Source organism: Ixodes scapularis, unplaced genomic scaffold, assembly GCF_016920785.2.
Source record: "Ixodes scapularis isolate PalLabHiFi unplaced genomic scaffold, ASM1692078v2 PGA_scaffold10__122_contigs__length_95168666, whole genome shotgun sequence".
Taxonomy (NCBI): Eukaryota; Metazoa; Arthropoda; class Arachnida; order Ixodida; family Ixodidae; genus Ixodes; species Ixodes scapularis.
The window spans coordinates 26,943,927-26,965,694 of NW_024609836.1; the positions used below are offsets into that span (position 1 = coordinate 26,943,927).

Genomic DNA, 21,768 nt, shown 5'->3' on the forward strand with positions numbered 1-21,768 from the left:
GTTACATGACACTACTTGACAGCATGTATTGACACCACGACGTCACGCGACCACGACACATAATTGATCATAGTGCCAATGCAAAAGCGCCAAGTAAACCCACAATTTATCATAACTTGGAATTCTGTATATGGCGATTTGATCAATACATACATACAGCTGCCAGTTTTTTATTTCCAAATATTCATTTTGTTATAGTAACAAAAAAATAAAAAAATTACCTTGAACCGTTTTGAACTGGTTACTGTTATATTTTTTTCCCTGTTCGGTTCCGGTTCAGTTCCAAGATGGCGGTGAAGATTTTGGTTTGGTTTAGTTTCGGTTCGGCTAAAAATAATGGTTCGGTTCCAGTTTCCGGTTCGGTTCCGGTTCGACACCCGCTACAGAGCGACGGTGCGGTCGGCCATCTGAGAGAGCGTACCTCGCTTCATGTCTGCAAATTGGCCATGCCATATGCATAGCAGTTTGAGCGATTTTAATTTGCTTATAACTTCAAAAATAATGCAAAGTTTGCCAGGACGATTTTTTTCTCTGTGTTACTATGTTGCCTGAGGTTTATCTCAGCACAAGTTTTCGACCAGCCAAAAAATTATTGGAGGGCCCTTCCCTTTAAAACACCTCGGGATAGGGGGACTTTCAAGAAAAATTCCAGCAACAAGTTTTACACTCAAAGAACAAGAAGTGTGAAACTACTTGATTGAGCAGACTACTAAGCGATAAAGACAGCTATTTCTGGTAATCCTGTAATCAACAAAGTCCCGAATAGGGGTGTTGCGAACTTTTGTCGAACCAGATTTTAAGGTCGAACTTTCGGGGTTCGACTGGTTCGAACCGGTTCGATGAACCTTCAAACTTTTAACCAGATTCGACCGGTTCAACTTTGTGGACAGTGTGGTCACACCTTGATACAAGCATGTCTAGGTTTGGAGAATTTTTTTATGCAAAGGGTTATTTTAATTTTATGAACAGTTGCAATTAAAAGAAACTAATTCTAATCACTGAAAAAGTTAATAATAATTTTTTTTTTACGGTATTAACTAGAACCAATCAGTGCTGCCCTTAATTCATCCCTTAGCCATCACCATCCAATCCGAAGTCAACTGGCTAGCCTGTCATGCATGCCCATAGCAGTCAAATCTGAGTCTAACTTTTCACAAGAAGTTTGAAAAAGTCGAACCTGAGCGAACTCGAACCTTGAATGGTTCGCGACATCCCTAGTCCCAACCCTGCCAACAGAAGGCCTTGCTCTAACACGTGATACACTGCTGCCTCACCAGTGTGCCTCACATTGGCCAGGTGGCCAGGTGCTGGGAAAATAATCAATGCAATAACCGTACAACACAAACAAACTAATAAAAAAACTTCCAGCCTTTCCACTTTGGTGCAGAAGGAAGAGTAGCGGAGCTGTAGCTTATGTTATCGGTGGTGGCTTTCCAAGCAAGCGATCTGCTCTTCTTTCGCAAGGAATCTGATGGACTCGACGCAGTGGAACTTTAGGCGATAGCGGCCTCGCGGTGGTTGCGGAACCATTCGCGCTGCTGCGCACATCGCCGCTCGTTCCGTACCCACTCTTTTTCCTCCGGAGAAATGTTGCCGCCATCTATGAGCGACGGCAGCAACCAGTTGTCTGGTTGCCAAGGCTGGAAAGGTTGCCACGACCTATAAGCAACAGCGGCAAGCAGACAACCGGCAAACGCAACACTCTGGACAGCTACCGCCATCTGTGAGCGACGGCAGCAACCAGAGTGCTGTGTTGACCAAAGGTGTCGACATTTGTTTGGTACCGGACACGATCCTGGGGAAACTAGTTTTAACAGCTCCGCTGTAAAAAAAGAATACCAACATTTAGAAATCTACTGATTTTTGCTGATTATTCAAGCTGAAATCTACTATTTTCTGGGGAGCTGTACCCACACTGAGTGCCAGGCGGGAGAAAGCGACCGGTGGCACTTTACACACATGCTTTACGTTTATGATGGCAAGTAACGGGAACAAATTGAGGGTTGTAAAGATTTTTACACAGGGCAAGAGTTTTCAGCATGAACTGACTACGGAGGAGCTCAAAGAGGTCACGAAAGGTAAGCAATCTCTCTGCTCTTCTTTCACAAAAGATCACAATAAAACAATGATTCCTGAGACTTGTGTGCACACGGCTGCAGCAGTTCCACAAGATGTGACAGTGAACTCCCAGATCACGCTTGTCTCGCAGGAGGACACAATAAAGCAAGTGTTCCTCGTTGAGTTGTGCACATGTGGACACAGCAGTCCTACAAGATGTGACGCTGAAAAGGTACACTTCTGGACCTCATTTCTTTCACAGAAGATCACAATAGAACAACGGTTCCTGAGAGTTGAGTGCACAAGGGTGACACAGTTCCACAGGGTGTCAGAGTAAAAAAAACAGTACACTCCCAGGTCACACTTGTCTCACAGGTCACACTAATGTGACAGTTCCTGATAGAGTTGAGCGCACAGTGGCACAGCAGTTCCAGAAGATGTGACAGTGAACTCCCAAATTATGCTTATCTCAAAGAAGGTCACAATAAAGCAAGACTTATTCGTACGTGGACACAGTAGTCCCACATGGCATAGCAGCGAAAATGTTCACTCCCTGACCACTCGTTTCACAGAAGGTCACTTTAAAGCAACTGTTCCCGAGTTGCATGCACAAGGGTGCTGCAGCTCCACAAGTGACAACGAAAAAGTACATTTCCTGATCACTTTTGTCTTGTAGAAGATCACAATACATCCTGGTAGAGGTGCCACGAGGTAAAAACACACACTCAGGATGCCTCTGAGATGATGTCTCCTATTGTTGCAAAGTGCTCTTTCTTCTCTCTGGTCGAAGACTCGAGGGCTTCTGCTTTTTCCCTGGCCCTTGATACGATGCAGGAAGGTATTCCCGCCAGCGTGGCTACATTGAGGCCATAGCTTTTGGGAGCTATTCCAGGAACTAGACGGTAGAGGAAGGTCACCACCTCTGTGGAAGCAAGCACCTATTTGTTACCATCAAGGCACTCGGGTAAGGCCATATACGAAGTTGAGGCCAACTACAGTACACTCTTATTCATTCAAACTCCAGGAAGCCATGAAATTCATTTGAATTATCAGAAATTCATCAAAATATGATGCAAGGTAAATTATGATTTGCGACATGAATGACTACACATACAAAGCAGATATTTCATGACTTCCTTTGCATAGGCCTACTGATCATGTGCAGGTATGCCAGATATGAAATATTTGCGAAATGTATGACATAAGTTTATTTATCCTTCAAAAATGTTGTTTATCGTGGACTGTTTAGACAACACATGACAACTCAAAACAAAATTAAGCTTGTTCATGAGGTCAAGAAGTTGTCTGGTGCGGACTATTAAGGAGGGAACAGTTGAACGATGAAAACAGGCACCGCGCAGTAGTATTCACAGTAACTTACGCGGACGCTGTGACGTGGACCTATGCCATGTCGCCATGTTATAGCGTCCGCGTAAGTTGCCACGAAAATTTTCGCATGGTGCCCCTTTTCATAGCTCATATCTGCCTTGCTTGAGCCCTGTTGAGTGCTCTTCTCACCGAGCACCAGTGCACTGCGGAAAAGCAACACCCGTGAAAGCAAGCTCCGCGGGTGTTGATTCCCTGCAGTGCACTAATGCTCGGAAAGAAGCGCACTCAACGGGGCCACAAGAACAAAAGGTATGAATTACACGTCGGAACGTAAATACAGGGCAAACAAACGACAGACCAGAAGAAGAGTATAAACACAGACAAGGCACTGACTTACAACTGAAAGTTCAGTTGTAAGTCAGTGCCTGGTCTGTGTGTATACTCTTCTAATGGTCCGTTGTTTGTTTGCCCTGTATTTATGTTCCAATGCATCACCAACTCGCCCAGATTTCTACGCTTCTACAATGAATTACACGAAACGCTGTTCTAATTAAGTTCCGTATAAATACATTAAAAAACATAGCAGGACAACCAAAATTTTTAAATTTGTATGAATTAACCACGAGTACGAAATATCAGAGTTTAAATTATTACAAGCCTACTGTATCCTTTACTTCACATGGTCACCAAGTTTAGTCAATTTTCAACTTAAGGCAAATGCAGTATCGTAGAGTGGTGATTGCATTCACAATGAACTCCACACTTTAACTATAACTGTCTGTTCCATACCTTATGCAGTTAGGAACACTTATGCCTCTCAAATCAAACCACACGCTGCCGTTCTCTAATGGTAGCCCAAATAAATGTCCATTATGTATTTTTGTGCACGCTACTACCTATGGGCCATGAAAGTTGCAAATAGCAATGAAAGCCAAAAAGAGGCAACATCATAGAAATACATATTTCTTAGATATTGTATGTGCCCTCTTCGTTATAAGAGCAGATATATATATATTTTTTTTTAATAAAAGTCTCTATTCCAAAAAAATATCTGTACTCTTATAACGAAGGACAGGAGGCGACATACTGAGTATGGGAAGTGACAGGACTCCCAGCAAAATGTGGCCAATTTCATTTAAATTGAAGCACCATCATATGCTCATATATTTAATTTCTTTGTTGATTTTCTCTTGTTTTTTCTCTATGAATTTCTTTATTTGTTCACCTTATAATTGTATATGCTGTAGCTTACACAGAATGCAGTTCAAAGTTTAAAAATAGACAACAACTTTAATTTTTAAGAAATAAAACCTCAAACAAACAGAAAGCAGCAGGGTTTTAGATGATTGTAAGAAACTAGAGCTTTCTAGGTTACCTGAATTGTAAAACCATTTATCGGAGAGTTTATCGGACATTTTGGGGATATGTCCCAAGATATACAGAGCTCGACACAGAATCTGTCGTTTATCGATAAAAACTCTGGCGTCAGGTAGGGACCGTTGCTTACCGTCGTCATCGACGTTGAAGGCAACATGGCAATTGGTCACGGCGCCCTTGTACAAGGTCTCCATCTCTGTGATGGGCTGGTAGTGCGTCACAAAAAGGGTGAGGCACTGCTTCTGAAATTCGCAGCAGGAAGGCAACAGGGCCAGAAATAAATAAGAAATTATTTCAAAATGTCAGAGACTATTAAAAGCAACACTGGATAGCTAACAAGGTCATCCGGTGGTATTCACACTGCCTGGTGATAGTTACGAAATTGCAGAGGGAAGCCAATTGGTTTCGAAGGGCGAAGAGAGGAGTCGTGCTTCTGGTTTTCAGTTTCTAGGTTAGGTGGCGCAAGCAACCACCTGATATAGAAGGTACAGCCGTTAGCATCCATCCATCCATCCATGCAACTGTATATGAATACCACATGGAGGTGGGAAGAACAGGAGGCAACATACTGACTCAAGCCACCCAAACGAGACAATTCCAAGTGAAGCCGGAAGTAGAAGTCGCGGTCAATGGAAACAACTGGTAGCAGCGCGAAAAAAAGAGAAGGACAAAGGGAAGAATGCACAAGATCAGTGCTCGTCTTGTGCCTTCCTCCCTTAGTCCTTGTGCTTTCTGTGCACTGCTACCAGTTGTAATCATGAACCAACTCGCCTGCATCACCACATTGATTCATTGGGAACGCCCCAAAGGTGACCAAAACAGCCGTTAGTGCCAAATCAGCTGTCCCTATCGTCCAATAGCGTCTTTTGGTTTTGGTCATCGTTGGGGGCGTGTATCTCCAAACTAGAGGTCTACTCCGGCTTCACCTCCAGTGGCATTGTGTTGCCTCTAGAAGCTTCCTACCTCCATGGAATACCAACAGTAAAGTTAGATTTAATAAATTTAAATGCATCTTAACCCTTTAGATAACATCCAGAGACACAAAATGTGCATTTTGCGTTGCACAGGGTTCTTCATCAGCCTTTCTAAGCACAAGTGTCACACTAAATTCAGTGGGAAGCATTTCCCCTATAAATTTACGGGGTATGAACTCAGCGTAAATTTAGAGGGGAAAGGCTTCCCGACAAGTTTTGTAACATATTTAGTGGGGGCAAAAGTCCTGCTAAATTTAGTGCATTACACTTTTGCAGTACACTTCTCTGGGGGAGTTCTATATAAAACCCTAGCTCTAAACATATTCCGTATAAAAAGAAAGATTTATGCATGACTACAGTGAAACCCGTTTAGAACGAACACACGTACAGCGAATTATTGTCAATATCACACTCACAAAAAATTTAAATAAAAATGCATGTAAAACATACTTTTTATAACGAACAACACATTGGCTATATCAAGCTTTTCCCCCCCGGGAAGGCTTCCAAGAACGTGCAAACAATAGTCTTCTGACCTGTTCCCCCCCCTCCAAAAGAAAAATGTAGGCAAGAAATAAAACTCTAAAAGCTCAAGTTGTGAACAAAATTGAGCGAAGAAAAGCGATTCAGAAGGAGAAAAAGCTAAAAATAAACACTTTGCAGGCACGCGCAGAGAAAAACTTTTCATGCCAAAGCAATTGCCAACGAAGAGAAGCAATTCAAAAAAGAAAATAAGCTAAAAAAAAAAAAAACTGCACGCCAACAAAAAAAATTTTTTTTTTTTTTTGTTTAGCACATTGTTACAAGGCAGGAGCCAAGAGATGAGATAGAAAGATAAGCTCTCGCCTTACAACGAACGCATTGTGGAAGTTCGTTGTAAATGTTTTTTTCTATATCGAACAACTTGCTATATCAAACTGATCGTAGCGTTTCCTGCTGTTCGTTATAAACGGGTTTGACTGTATTGTGCTCGATTATTCTAGGAAATTTGAAGGCTATGTAGTTAGTAGCACCCTACAATAGTCCTTCGTTATAAAAAAGTGAACAAGATGGCAAAAAAATTCAGTATAAATGGTAATTCAATAAAGCAATAGAGCCAAAAAACATGCCAGCAGTCTTGAAGGTGGAGGGGAAGACTGCGCAGAACTCTGACTGTATATATAATTAAGGGGAGACACCCCCGGGGAGGGCCAACTTTTGAACCCTTGGCTTAAAATTAATGAAATTTAAAGGTTAGGCTGGTGGTCATGTGCATAACAAAATTTCAGGTCTGTTGATTAAGTAAGAAGGAAATTAGGGCAGCTTCTATCAGCAACACCCCTACATTGTTTAGTTGATCTATCGTCCGAAAACTATCACAATATTCAAGATTTTTGTTCACTAGATATGTAGCAGAATGCCCATGAGGTGTGCCTATGGAAAGCTTTTTGTAAAAAGTCATTGATTTCTATCAGTTTTCTCTTCTGCAAATTGGTCAACTTTTTGGTCTTCTGTGTTTCTGACAAAATGTCAACATTTTTTATAAAAGACATCCGTAAAGTGACAAACACATTCCTTATTAAATTTCAATCAGGAAAAGTGAAGAACGAGCCTTCCCTGTATTGCCATTATAAAACGATAGATTGACTAAAATGGAATTTATACCAAAAAGTGGAATGAAGAAAAATGTGTTCAAAGTGCTCCAAACCCTACATTTTCTTTAGCTTCGGTGGACAGATAATAATTTATAAACAAAATTAACTATGCAATGTAAACTAGTGAAAATTTCTGGGAATACTCTCTGGATGTAGATGGTGTAGATGGATGTAAATATGTAATTTTTCAAAATTAATGTTTTTTTGCAGAATTTTTTTTTTCTCCTGGGTAGTGTCCCCCTTTCAATAAATCTTTGTCATAAACAACAAGTTTCAGTTTTACTGAGAAAAAAAATAATTAAGTGGAGTTTGCCGGTAATTTCATCTGGGCAACAGCTCTCCTCGAACTGCTTCAGGCTGCAAGAAGACTGTCACCACCAATGCACGACACTTTGTTTCGAAGCAGTCGTCGGCTTTTCCCAAGGTGCATCTTCAACGTCGTTTTGTGTTGACCCTGGCTGCACGCAAGGTCTACAAGCGCAGCATCCGTGGCAGGAGCAACAATGAGAATGTCCACATCGACGAGTGCACCAGCTTCGCCAACATGTTTTCACACACTCCTGTAGAGACTGGTGCAGCTCTGGGAATTGTGCGCCGGCTCAACAAGCATGTTCTTGAGAGAAAATCCGACGTGAGCAAAGCAGAACCCGTCCAATATGCCTTGCTTGCTGTGCAAAATGGTGAACAGTGTCAAGCAGCCGATGCGAGAATGTCGAATTCTTTAAAAATTTCAGACTTGAACCAGCCACTTTTTTCAACCTCGCAGATCTAAGCGACTTTTGATAAACTCTCCCATACAAGACATCTGTGCGCGTACACACGTACGCCAAAAGTGCACACGTCGGGGGCTCTCAAAGGGACGATCTCTGGGTTCCATCAGCTCCATCGCTTCGTTGACCCGATTCCAACAGGAGTTAGGCAGCGTCGGCCGCAGGCGTCGTGAGTAGCGTTAGAACGTGGACGACGCTCCCGCTCCTCCCTGACCACAATGGCGCATCAGCATCAGAAGCGGCGCTCTGCGCGCTCTGACCTCCATCACCCATTTGCTCTGTTTTCTTTTTCGCCTTCTTCCCAGTTTGCCGTTTGCCTCGGTAAAGACGGGGAAGGGAACATGAAGGTCTCTGTGCACCTGTGTGTAAGCTTGCATGCTTTTGGCACCGCAGCCTTCGTAATAAGCGTGGTCAGCCACCGACACACTCCGAATTATCCGGTTAAAAATGCATGCATTTCGGTAGGGACCACGTTGAACTTTGGTAAAAGCGATAATTCGAAAAAAGCGATTTCATGATAATGAGGGATTACCATAGTTTGATAGACACTGGTGAAGTATTGGTTTCCGAATAAATCTTTAGCTGCATCAACTATCTCTAATGGTATGACAGTGCCAATGAAACCATAAAACAAAAGTATATCTGCAACACACTGCAAAAGAAAAGATAATATTTTGGAGCTGAGTGATGTAGCTTTCAAAAGACCATACTTGAATACTACAAATAGCTTTTCTGTGCACATCAATTTAAATATTGACTGCAGAAACTAATCGAGCAAAATGTGAATATTATAATGAAGTCATTGAGCACTCCATTTGTCATCAGCGGGAGCATACGAGCACATTCATAGAACCGCATCTGACGGTGACTGGCTTCAATTGACCACACCCTATCAAATAGGCCACTAGCTGAAAAGTATGCCTCTCTAACATAGATACTTTCGTGCTTGTATTTCCTGCTGGAATGCAGGATTGTATTGAGCTTTAGATCTTTTTGAGCAACGTGTATACACAAGCTCAAATCTTTGAAGTCACCATGCGGCAATGGTGCTCCTTTGTTTCCCGCATAAATTGCAGGCGTTTGGCACATGCCTGTGTCGCTTTGGTTCAAATGTAGCAGAGGCTACAAAAGCGAGCTCTGCACTTTAAACGGGCCTGCCAAACACTTACGCTAGTGCAGTACAAGAGTACTTAAGAAAAATTAAACGTTTACAAATCTCTGCAACACGAAATCAGTGTGCAGCTCTTGAGGCGGAGGAGGGGAGGGTATGCCCCTCCTCCTCCTCTGTACCTTCTTCCCCTCCCCTTTTCCTTGTCCTCCTCCTCTACCCTCCTCCCTTCCCCATCTTCGTCCCCTCCTCCTTCTCCTCCTCCTCACTTACTGCTCCTTCGCCTCCAGCGGAATGACATCAATTTTCCCGCTAGATCTAACGGAGAAACTGGTCCCTTTTTTTAATGCGAGAGCATTAACTGTCCCATGGAGCGAGCCAACGCCATCAGTTTGAAGCGCGAAAACGGCACCTTGTTTCCCTGATCCCAAAGGTTCCATTGGCTGGCGCACACGGCGACAAGGCTCCCATTGGCCGCTGCGCGCATCAGTTTCAACAACTGCTGCCAGATGGCGCTGCGTGTCTGTGCCGCCAGCGCGCCGATAAAACTAACCGCCGCAACCTCATGCCACTACGGGCCCCGCGCCGGTTAAAATGGACACGTTGCCACGCGCACTGAGGCTTCCGCTCGTCTCGCCGCCGACCAACATGCCATCGCATGTTGGTCGGCGGCGAGACGAGGCGGCTGTTCCTACCCATATTCCGCTGATAGTTCTGTGTCATCTTTACCGCACAATGTCATCCCCAGCCTTGCCATTCTTATTTCCCCCGCTTCATGTTTGCACAGCTGTATTAAAAGTCTTTTGCATTCTCGCGTGTGGCTGTGCTTGGAGTCCCGTGTCATAACTGTTGCCATATTATTATCAGAACTACCACTCAGAATAGTCTCATACCCCGCGTAATTATGCCAAAGTTCCTACGTGCTCCGAGTTGTGCCTTGCAAGTTTTCAGGGTCACAACTATTGTGAAATGTCGTAATTGGCTAAATAATTATTGAATTTCAAAACAAAGTAAATGTATTTTTCCACCTTAGCTTCTTTTTTTATTTTTACTACACCTTTAATTTTTGTACTTAAATAATTACCAAAGTTTATCTATTAAAGGGCAACTCCAGTCAAAAACGAAACCAAAATAAATGACTGGTATCGCTTTAGTGGCACGGATTAGGATCACAGCCGAAATATTACGTTGAAGTGAAGTTGCGTACTCCACTAAAACCGATTTTAAAGTTGCGGACAGCTGCTCTTTAGCGGGCGGTAAGCGGGTTAGATTTTAGTCGAGGAACACTGGCACAGCACCCCTGTGACATCACGTCGTGCTGGAGCTGCGGTTGATTGGTTGTACAGCGTACTGCAGCACCATGTTGACGCAACATCGCAACCGTACGGCTGATGATCAGTGTTGCCGTCCCTCTAGCAGATAGTTTCGGTTTTGCCGTAGGTGCCCGAAACCAAACTTTGAGCCGTGATATTTATAAAATTACGCACAATAACGAGAGAAAAAAAATTATACCTTGTAATTCAGAAACATTGATTTAGCTAAAAACAGTCATAATCTAAATTTTAAAAATACTGACTGGAGTTGCCCTTAAAATTCTTCGCCACTTACATTTACTTCTTCACTGTCCCCTGACACTGCGACAGATCCCCAATCCGGCCCCTTAGTTGTAAAGTTTGGGGGCCCCTGCCGTAGAACGTGAAGAGCAGACGGCTCGTGGCACAAACCTCTTCCACAAGGTGGCGCAGCGTGGCGAGCGCAATGGCAGTGCCATCGTGCGTTGCCGTGCCCCTGCCCAGCTCGTCGATCACCACCAGTGAGTGGGTGGTGCACTTGTCCAGGATCTCGGAGGTCTCCTGCATCTCACACAGGAATGTGCTCCTCCCCAGCGTTACGTCGTCCTCCGCACCCATCCTGCGTCGCAGACAACGACACTCAACTGTGGATGTAATACCGGGTTCGATCAAGAAAATAAAACCGGGATTTCCAGCCCATATAAACAAACTGTGTGTTGCAGAAAGCAGAAACTTCGTGAGAATGTGACGCTAGCGGTGGTGAGAGAATCTGGAAGTTTGAGAACGTAACGTTCCCTGGCACGAAAGATACAAAGGAAAAACAAAATTTCTCCTTGAGCCGACATTCACCTAAAGCTTTTAATGCGAGCAAAAAAATGCCATTGAGAGAGCCTCTAGCATTAGTTTTTTTGAAAAAGCTTGCCAGCAAGAAATAAAGCAATACTGTCTTTCTCCTTAGCCAGATTTTTTTTTCACTGTGTCACACCATGCATTATGTCACATGACATGACAGTTACGTGACCTTTCAACGTCGCACAACTTCATGCTTTCAGGTGACAGGATGTCATGTGATGTGACGTAATATTATGATGACATAATGTAATCACTATGACACCATCATGACGTCATCGGAAGTCACGTCACAATGACTTCATGACACCACTGTGACATTATGACAACATCAAGTCGTGATGGTCTTTTCCATAAAATTCGGTCGATAGAACACATTCTATGTTAAAACAATTACAGGCACGTTCATTTGACCAAACGCGATGAAATATGATAGCTTTACAAGAACATCATTAGTGAAAACAATTATGAAAGGAAATGGTATGGTGATGATATCATTGTAATATACCGTGCACAAATCGAAGATCACATCTAGAATGACGTCAAGAACAGCATCTAGGACAACCTCTAGGACGACCTCAAGAACGTCTAGGATGACCTGTAGGATGACCTCTAGGTTGACATTAAGGAGAATGTGAAGGACAGCATCTAGGACAATGTTAAAGACGACCTTAAGGATGACGTCTTAGAGGACGACCTCAAAGACGACCTCTAGGACGACGTGTAGGATGACCTCTAGGACAACCTCTAGGACGACATCAAGGACGTCAGGTCACGTCAGCCTCAGCTATTGATGCTCACGAGCTTACGCGACGGGCGCTGACACGGACCGAATTTACGCAACCAGCGCTTACGCGACCCTGCACTTCAGTCACGGGCATTACGTGACCTTGATTAGGCGACCTTGAGGACTTGACTTCGAGGACGAAGACATGACCTTGAGTGTGAATGGGCCTATAAAGCTACTGCTTTAAAAGAAGATAATAGTTGGTCTTGCTGACCTGACGTAGACTCCGTCAAGCAGGCTGATGGTGGCTGCCTCCGCGGGCACGTGGGACCCGACGTGGGCCATGATGGCGATGAGCGCCACTTGCCTCATGTAGGAGCTCTTGCCCCCCATGTTGGGCCCCGTGATGACGCAGCAGCGGAGGTCCTCCTACAATCACACATTTTACTATGGTGCCTGACACCTCGAGCCCGATGACGTCGTACAAGTGCCACGTTGTCGCCGGACACAATCATGGCGGTGTTGCAGCACCAATGGAGCATGTGGCCGACGCCTGTTCTGCTGCAGGTCACTTTCCAGCTTGACAGTCGACGGAAGTTTAAGCAGCCGAGACTTGGGACACGGCAACAACAGCAATGCCTGCGTTTGCTCTCATTTTTGGCCAGGACTTTAAGCTTCAACCGCCAGGATTGCGACATCCGACAGCGAGACATGCGGGCTTTTGTGAGGTCATTCGTTGCCACTTCGGGACTGCTTTCGAGGCACGGGCGGTGTAGGACGCTAAGTGCACCATTAAGGGGATGCGTCCCGGGCACAATAATTTTACCCCAAAAGAGATTATGACATGATTATGAGCTGCAAGTTTCTAACACAGAATCCGTTCCAAGGGACGGCTATCACCAAAGAAAATGCAACACGACACCATGGAACACCGTCCCACACCCACCAAATTTAGCGGGAACCAAGGTTTGGCAAATTGCTAGTAATTTCACTAGCTTTGGCATTAACAAAAGGTGTTACAAGAACGCTAAGCCATGCTGCGCCATGTAACACCACATGACCGCTTCTTGTATGACACTTTGACGTCGCATAACACCAAACTCATGATGTCACATGGTGTCAGCGCTGCCACCTCTGAGAAACACTAGTCCATTTCAAAACAAGTTTTCTTAAAGATATTACAGTGAACCCTTGAACCCCCAACAGTATGCACAGTGAGCTGGAAAAGCGAGGTTTAGCTCTCTATTCCGGTGGCTGCTAAATCATCTGCTCCCCCTCCCACCCCTCCCCCAAATCACCACTTTATCATCTTTACAGGTGTGACCCAAAGGACTGTCTTCACAATTCTAGTTGACTTCAACAACAGAGACTGCGGCACATCACAGGTGATGCTTGATAGAGAGTGGCATGTACGACACAATGGACCTCATATTGCAGCAACTACATTTCAGGTTGAGTGCTATATCGTTTCAAAGCAAATGCTACTTTCTTTATTTTCCAGACAAACTGCTAAAGAAGTCACTGGTAGCAGCTAGAGCCACTAAATAAGCTGCACTTTACAGTACCGACACTTTATTTCTTGACTGTCTCGCGGGCGCCGCCATTGGGTTGTCTAATGCATAGCAGACATAGATAGCGATAGTAACGATTAAAAAAATGCGACTTCCTCAGCTTTGGAAAGCGTGTCAGGAAGCTCAGGCAATATTGTTTCGCCCTGTTTCAAACGGTTTTAACGTTTCTGGAGAACGAAAAAGCATTGACAAGGGTGGAAGTTGGGCCAGTCGGTGATTCATAATATTTAAAAATTGCCTACTCTGCGTAAGAAAGTCAAGTCTGAATCGGATATGATAAGGACAAGCGGCTGCACGAAGAAGCATAAAACTTGATTCGCGGAGCGTGTGGAACAGGTCATGTACTCCGTCCCATTGTCATGCGGCCGTCAGTATGTAGGGCAGAGGGGCCGCTGCCTGAATGAATGTTTGAGGGAACATCGATACAATGCAGATATGCTTATATCGGGGCATCTCGGTGTGCACTGCAGAGGTTGTGGTTGTGCCCCCATCTTCACTGACTGTAACATACTACAGTCAAACCCGATTATATCGAACCCGGTTGATTCTAACTATCCCTTGTATCGAACTATTTGTGAACGGACTAATAGCTACAATAAAAAGTATAGTGAAAAATGCGTTTACATCGAACAAAATTTGCAGCTTCTCCCGATAGATCCAACTGCCAAGAGCACCGTTTAGCTCTTCAAGCTGGCTTTTTTTTCTTTTGAGCGGCAGCGTCGACTCCCCGGAAGAAAAAGAAAAATCTCTGTTGTGGAGGAAGCGAGGAGAGAGTGAGCTGGTAAGACTTTAAAAAACGAAGAAGCGGCCACTGAATAGCCGCGGTGAGCATTGCTCATAATGTACAGGCGCTCCTTTGAGAGTAAACAGCTTTTCTAAATGTGGCGTGCTTGATCGTTGGCAGATTCATTAAAACTTTTATATAGAATTTCCCGCCATATCGAACTGGTAGATGGTTTTTTGCGAGTTCCATATAAACGGGTTTGACTGTATACAAAAACAGATAGAAGATTACGCGGGGGATACTTGAGGCCCGAGAAATTGGTAGATTGGGACTGCAGTGTGACAGCACTGCGTCCCAATCTATAAAGGACTGCGGGCGGGAGAGCAGCTTATGTTGCTGTGTCTCTTGTGTGTCGGCGTGTGTCTGTGTTTCTTCATTGGCTTTTTTATGTTGACACCGGTTATAAAGTGAAATCTCATTAATTTGAACCCGAGGGGGACCAAAACTTTGTTTGAATAATGCAAAGTTTGAATTACCGAAAGTTTGCTCCCTAGAAACCCATAGGACAAGACATGCATGTTAGTTTGAATTATCCGCGAGTTTGAAGTAACGAGGTTCCACTATATGTAGTAAGTAGGTCACCACGGAAATAAAGTTCAGTAGTAAGTTAGCGCTGTGTCTCTGTCTATCTTCCTTGTCTGGGCATCAGTGTGCTTTTTAAATTTCAGGAAAAGTGTGTCCTGCAATTTCAGACAAAAAACTGGCAATTATGACTTTAAGCAACAAGACGGCCAAAGTGTCACAACTCTGAAGCGCAGCTGATGTAGTAGTTCCAGTAGTGGCAACAATCTCTGCTGTGACGACGCCGTAAAGGGTTGTCCACACAAGACACACTTTTAGCTGTGGACAGCATCTGCTAAAACAGAAGAGAAGGTTTTTTCCCCCACTTCCGGTTCAGTTTGAGACTTTTTCACCAGGGGCAAAGTCACCCTCCGCTACCGTTCTCAGACAAAGCCTTGGAGCGTGCTCGTGACATAGGGCAGGACGTAGCGAATCGCGCTCTCTGCTGGCTGTCGCCAAGGCCTACGCCGTTGTTGCCAGACCCCAAAAACAAGATAGGGGACAATACGACAGCGAGGAGGCGAGGAGGAAATCCACGCTGTTTGCGTGGTTCGTGTTCTCACTGAAAAGAAATGCACGGGCCACAACATTCTCGTTTTTTTATGCTTTTGCATGCTTTTTTGTTGCACACAGCAGAAAGCGCTTTCTGTTTGGACAGCCCTTAACTGGGACAACACGCATAATTTATGAAAAGTAACCGAGTTCGTACGCTGAGGTCCGTGTCGTTGCAGACGTATTGGGAGGTGGCTGTCACTCGCTGCTCGAGGATGGGATGTCTCCCCTTGGTAATGCGAAAGACCCTGCGCTCTTTGGGCAGCATCTGTGGCCTGTCAAAAGAAAACCAACACATTCTGTCGATCCGAGATGCCTAGTGAACCTTCAAGAATACTCTGTGAAAACAGGCTCTCTTGCTACGTCAGTAAGTTCATTATAATTAAACTACCTTATATGCCTTCACCAGCCCCACAAGCTTACTTTAGAACCTTTGCTACTGTCAGAGTCTTCAGAATATCAAAGCAACGTTGGAGCAGTGGCACGCAGAACCACCCCTCTCTCAGTGCCACTGCGACTCTTGTCTTTCAATAGCAGCGAATAACCCTAACAATATTTTCAAAGTAAAAATAACCATCCTCTAGAAAAAAAAATTATTGTTTACTAGCATAAGCTTACCTTAACCGTTTTCTCAGAAAAGTTGTACTAAGCTCATGATGCCACTCTACTGGCATTTAAGGTATTAAAAAGCATCTCCGCTTCATTTTTGTTTTTGAAAAAATAATGCTGTCCGCACGTCAAATATTACGACCTAGTTCTGTCTAAATGTTTCTTAAACAGTCCGGCAAACGTTGCAATTCGTCAAGTTGCCGAAATCGGCTGACTCAAGCAGGCTAATTGAGGCGTGGGCGTAGCCAACATTGAGCTAAACGTCATCACTGTTGCCCCTTTTTGCTTGTTTTTACTTTTCCGTGCAAGCGTAGCGGGTGACGTCAGCGACGTTTCCTCTCGACACTCAGCGGTGTCCACCTGACTGGCATAACGCGCCTGCACAGCACACTTTTTGGGAGCCATTCCGCCGCCCCGCCATGGTCTTGCCATTACCGCCGTTTCCTGTGTCACAACCGCTGTTGTCGTCTCACTGTTTGTGATTAATATCTCTCGGAGTTTTCTTTACACTACGGACACTATGTGCACAGACTTATGCCACAGTTGTGCAGACGTCATCAAATGTCATAGACACCAAAACGTGGTGAAAAGTGCGGACGAATCTTGTGCCCGGCACGTGCCCGCCCCAATCCCACCCGTCGTTGCGTAGAGGATCACGTGACATCTCGTACCACGTGATAGCCATGCTCTTGGCGGCCCAAGGCCAATGTTGCCTGACGGAGCCAAAAGTTTCGGTTTCGATTTCTGCTTGTCTTTTAAATTAGATTTAACAATATATATTCCATTTTTCACAAAGCAAATTAGAAGGTGTTTTTTGCTAGTGCTTTCTAATGTGAAATCACTCATTATTTCAAAATCTTCGAAATTAAGTGGAGTTTCCCTTTAAGGGGACACACCCCCTAGGGGGTTCAACTTTTGAACCCTTTTCTTAAAATTAATGAAATTTACAGGGTAGGCTGGCGGTCACACTAGAGGGTGTATAACGAAATTTCAGGTCTGTCGGTTAAATGAGAAGGAAATTAGAGTAGTTTCTATCAGAAACACGCCTACATTGTTTAGTTAATCTATCGTCAGAAAACTATCACGATATTCAAGATTTTTATCTGCTAGATATGTAGCAGAATGCCTAGAGGGTGCAGCTATGGAACGTTTTTTCTAAAAAGTTATTTATTTTTATAAATTTTCTCTTCTGCAAAATCGGTCAACTTTTTGGTCTTTTGTGTCTTCGACAAAATGTCAACATTTTTTATAAAAGACATTCGTAAAGTGGCAAAAAAGTTCCATAGCCGCATTCCTTATTAAATTTCAGTCAGGAAAAAGAAAGAATGAGCCTTCCCTGTTTTGCCATTATCAAACGATAGATTGACTAAAATGGAATTTATACCAAAAAGTGGAATGGAGAAAAATGCATTCAAAGTGCTCCGAACCCTACCTTTTCTTTAGCTTTGGTGGACAGAAAATAATTTATAAAAAATTAACTATGCAGTGAAAATTAATTGAACTTTTTGGGAATACTCTCTAGATGTTGGTCGATGTAAATATGTCATTTTTCAAAATCAGCTTTTTTTGCAGAAATTTTTTTTCCTAGGCCTTAATATAGAAAAGATATTGACACACTATAGGTCTCATTTTTGTAAGATGACCTTACAACAAAAAAGGACCTATGCGATTCATAGAATATTAACACACAAAGATCATGTATGAGAGAAAAGCATTATTCAATAACCCAGAAACCTTTAATGAATGTACTCCCGAGTTTGTTTTGGCATAGCGCGTTCGAAGAGTTTAAAATAGTTCAGCATCTTTTTCGAGCAATATGACTGATACCTCAACCTATCAGGGGTTCAGACATCATTGAACAAGAACTTTTGCGAAGAGGGCTATTTTCAAAATGATAAAGCTCATTATCTCATGTTGAGTATTGACAGAACTTATATGTATAGAAATGTCCCCACTTGTCCAGCCTGCTGGTCAAGTACCGCATTTTCCACTGTATAAGTCACATTGTTTTCCTCTCCAAATTTTTTGTCGGTGCATCTTGCATAACTATGCAACTTTATGGGTTTTTTTTTTTTATAAGTATGGACTTTGAGGGAGAAATTTTCCAGGAAGTTATTGAAAGCTGCACTCAAAGTTCCTCTCGTTTGTGCATATATTGCGATCATAATACTACACATAAGCTGTGGGCTTTTCTATGCAGCTTCACTGCGCTGACGGTACAAATAGAGAGGCTCGAATTATACAAGGGCGGAACTTATATACCAACATTTTACTGAAAACAGCTGTTTATAAAAGGGAGCAACTTATCGGCACCAGATTTATGAATTAAGCTTGGGTAGGAAAGGTGGGGGCGGTCTACAGAGAGATCCGACATCGTGAATGAATGTGACGTCACGGGTGAAGCATTGCCTAGATCTATTTGGTTGACCTAATATTTGCCATTTCGCCAAAAACTACCGTAGAATACCGTGCATCCGCCCATTCCACATTAACCGCCCATTAATTTGGGGAAATGAGCACAATACATTTATATGTAAAATTGATGACCGGACAAGCGCCCATCCCCCATTTTTTTGCGATTATCTCCAAAGGTTGAGTGGGCGCTTGCCCGGTATTTTACGGTAACTGTTTCTTCAAAAGAAAAAAGCTGGTGTATGTCATCCTCTTCCTGTATTATTCTTTCCGCTGGTGTTTGTCATTTTCTTCATAAAAAAAATGCCCACTGAGAGGCTTGGAAGGGGCAGTCACCCTCACCTCCCTTAAATCTGCCTCTGTGACCGAGAGACCGGAAAATTATGGTATTCTCTCCTGGTTTGAGTCCTTGATAAAACCAGTTAACCTGTTAAACCAACCTGCAGTATCCATATTGGGATGCTGTTCGTGCCAGGGAGAGGAAGCAGTCCACTGTCGCGATGGCTCTCACAGCTCGTTGATAGTTGTTGTAGCCCTGACTCACCTCCCTACAAGAAAAGAAAGAAAATTGCACCGTGCCCGGGTTACAGAAAGCTCGAAGACATGTACCGCTCATGAAATCCGGTTGAAGGTCCTCGTCGCCCCAGCATAAATTTAGCCTTTGCGTCTTTCCGAGGCAAACACAGTGGCAAGTCTGGATGCTTCTGGGACCTATATCTAGTCAAAAGAATGTCCATGCTCAAACACCGACTGTTCATTGAAGATATACGTGCACAAACATGCAATTTGTTTTGTGGACGACAGGTGCCTCAAATGTGGACGTTTCTTCGACCGCAGACTGTTTCTCCGAAAGCGTGGTCTATCCTGTGTCGTCTGTCGTTGCACGAAGTGAAGTGCAATTTCTAATTTCAGTGCACAATTGTTCACGCTAGTCGCCGCCGACGGAGTGAGAAAGGCAAGGTGTGACTTTCTTTCGAATAATCGACCTCCAGCACGCACTCCACGCTTTTCACTGTGTTTTAGCTGCATGTGCACATTCGAGGCTCAGAAGACGCAGAAGCATTGTCTCGAAGGTAGGAAGCTCTTGCTAGAGGAGGAACGACCGAAGCCCTTTTCTGTTATTCTCACCTTGTCAGCAGTTATAGAGAGTTTTGTTTATTAAATGCAAGTCCTGCGTCGTACACTGAAAAAGTTTCCCTCGCTTAATTCATATACCATCCAAGGCAATAAACTGCCATCCCAGAGGCTACGACTGCATTACAACACAAATGTGCCAGGCCCCGACATTTCTTTAAGCTAGATTGATCAGTTAAAGAAAAATGCATTGTGTCTTGCACGTTTCTGGCGTGACTAAACGTTTCCACGTTGAGGTTGTGGCATGTGCAAGTTTGTGCAGAAATGAGACTAAACTGGACTGGGGAATATAGAGTGTCACTGTTACGGTTTCTCCTTCTGCAGTGGTTCTCAAACGGGCCTCATGAGTCAAGCCCGGCAATAAAAGTTGGTTCAACCTGGTATCGTCTTCTAGTTGGTATTAGCCTAAGAGTTCTTCTCGGGAAAGTTAATAGCCGCCGTCAGCCTTGAAAAGCAGAGAGGTCCTTCGGTAGATGTCGTGCCAAAGCATCGTTAGGGCTATAGTAAGTGACCATTCTAGGTATTCCAGACGTGCCAGTGACCTAAAAAAAACACTAAAATCCTGAAAAACATTTTTGTTTCTTTTAGTATCGGAGGGCGTGGATACCACAAAATAGAGTTCCCCCTCCCACCCTTTCAAAGGAAAAAAAAGAAAAATTTCAGTGCAATATATGCAAGACAAAAAATATGACACATTTTTAGTTGGGAGTGATTCCAAAACATGTTTCTACAGTGTGTCCCCAAAAATATGTAGTGCTTTTTTTTTTTTTTTCCGCAAAAATAAACCATGCATTGCTAAACGCTCATTCTCTGCCTAAATGCAGGGCCAGCAGTCTGAATCAGTCGCCAAAGTTTCAGAACTAACCATGATCTCAATCAAAAGTTGTGATTTTCTAAAAATTTCAATGAAAAAATGGGGCCCCTTTTTTTTTTCATTTTCAGCAACTGGTGCCATTCAGCTCCATGTAACATTTCAGAGCTCCGTCGGCCACCATTATCCCACTAAAAATTTAAGAAAATCGCTTGTAACTTTTGAATAAGAGATAACGGTTAGTTCTGAAATTTCGGCACCTGGTTCAGACCACTAGGGAACAATTTGAAGAAAGGTAGTTGGTTTTTGTGGTTGAGAAAACAATGTAAATTTTGGCGGGGATACCCTGTATTTTCTGACATTGACCTCAAAATAGAGGAATCACTCCTAACTCAAAGTGAGTCTCGTGATGTGAATGCTGTGCTACAAACCTTTTTTTCCTTTTTTTATTTATGTAGAAAGTTTACTTTGTGGCATAACATATTCCATCCAAACACTCAAAAAGTCGTTTCTTTAAAAGTTCAGTGTTTATTTGAGTACCAAAGCTTCCAAAGCATTACTGATTTAGCAGTACATAACATAAGTGATGCGAAAAGGCAAGCACACACGTGCAACACGCAGGAAAGGGACTTTTGATAGCACACTCACCCGAGGAAGGCGTTCCACGTTTTGCGACTCTCAACGAGCACCAGCTCTTGGCCGACGCACAGTTCTTTGTAGAGCGAATCCACGGCCGGTGAACGGAACCGCTCTGCCGTTTTCATCCTGCCATCCGAAACGTTGACGATTGTTCAGTCGTGGGACAAAGACACAGACTTCCAGATGCAAGAAAACTCTGCAATGTCCTCCAGTCGAAATTACAATGAGAAGGGCTCCCTCCTCAAATGGATGGCATCCAGCCCTGTAGGGCACTTTCACATGATCTACTTCCAGCTCGGAAACTCGCCGGACGCCAAGTTGGTGAACGATTGTCGAATGTCCTCCCGTGCGCAAAAACTGTGCATTCCAGCTCGGTTAAGTTGTTTTTTTTTTGTCATAATCGATTGTGTCTGACGAAGTAGTCAGCGGCACAAAGGAGCATCGTCTTATACTCGATTCTTACAAATGCCGGTCTTTGTTTGGACTTCGGACGAGCTGACGATAGAGAAGTCGACCTGTCGGCGGCCGAAATAGCCCAGGTAGACGCCGCCGGAGTGAATTTGGAAGGAAGAAATGC

The 21,768-nt window shown here is 43.7% G+C and overlaps 1 protein-coding gene across 1 annotated transcript; it reads right to left on the minus strand.

Annotated features, from left to right (window-relative positions):
- Positions 1-1,949: 1,949 nt before the first annotated feature.
- LOC8030001 (DNA mismatch repair protein Msh3) lies at positions 1,950-21,316 on the minus strand. Its single transcript, XM_042288505.1, has 7 exons — positions 21,201-21,316; positions 19,048-19,155; positions 15,744-15,861; positions 12,393-12,547; positions 10,975-11,161; positions 4,895-5,006; positions 1,950-2,980 (listed from the first exon to the last, which is right to left on the minus strand). Exons 1-7 carry the CDS (start codon positions 21,314-21,316, stop codon positions 2,784-2,786), a joined length of 993 nt encoding a protein of 330 aa, XP_042144439.1. The 3' UTR covers positions 1,950-2,783.
- Positions 21,317-21,768: the final 452 nt, after the last annotated feature.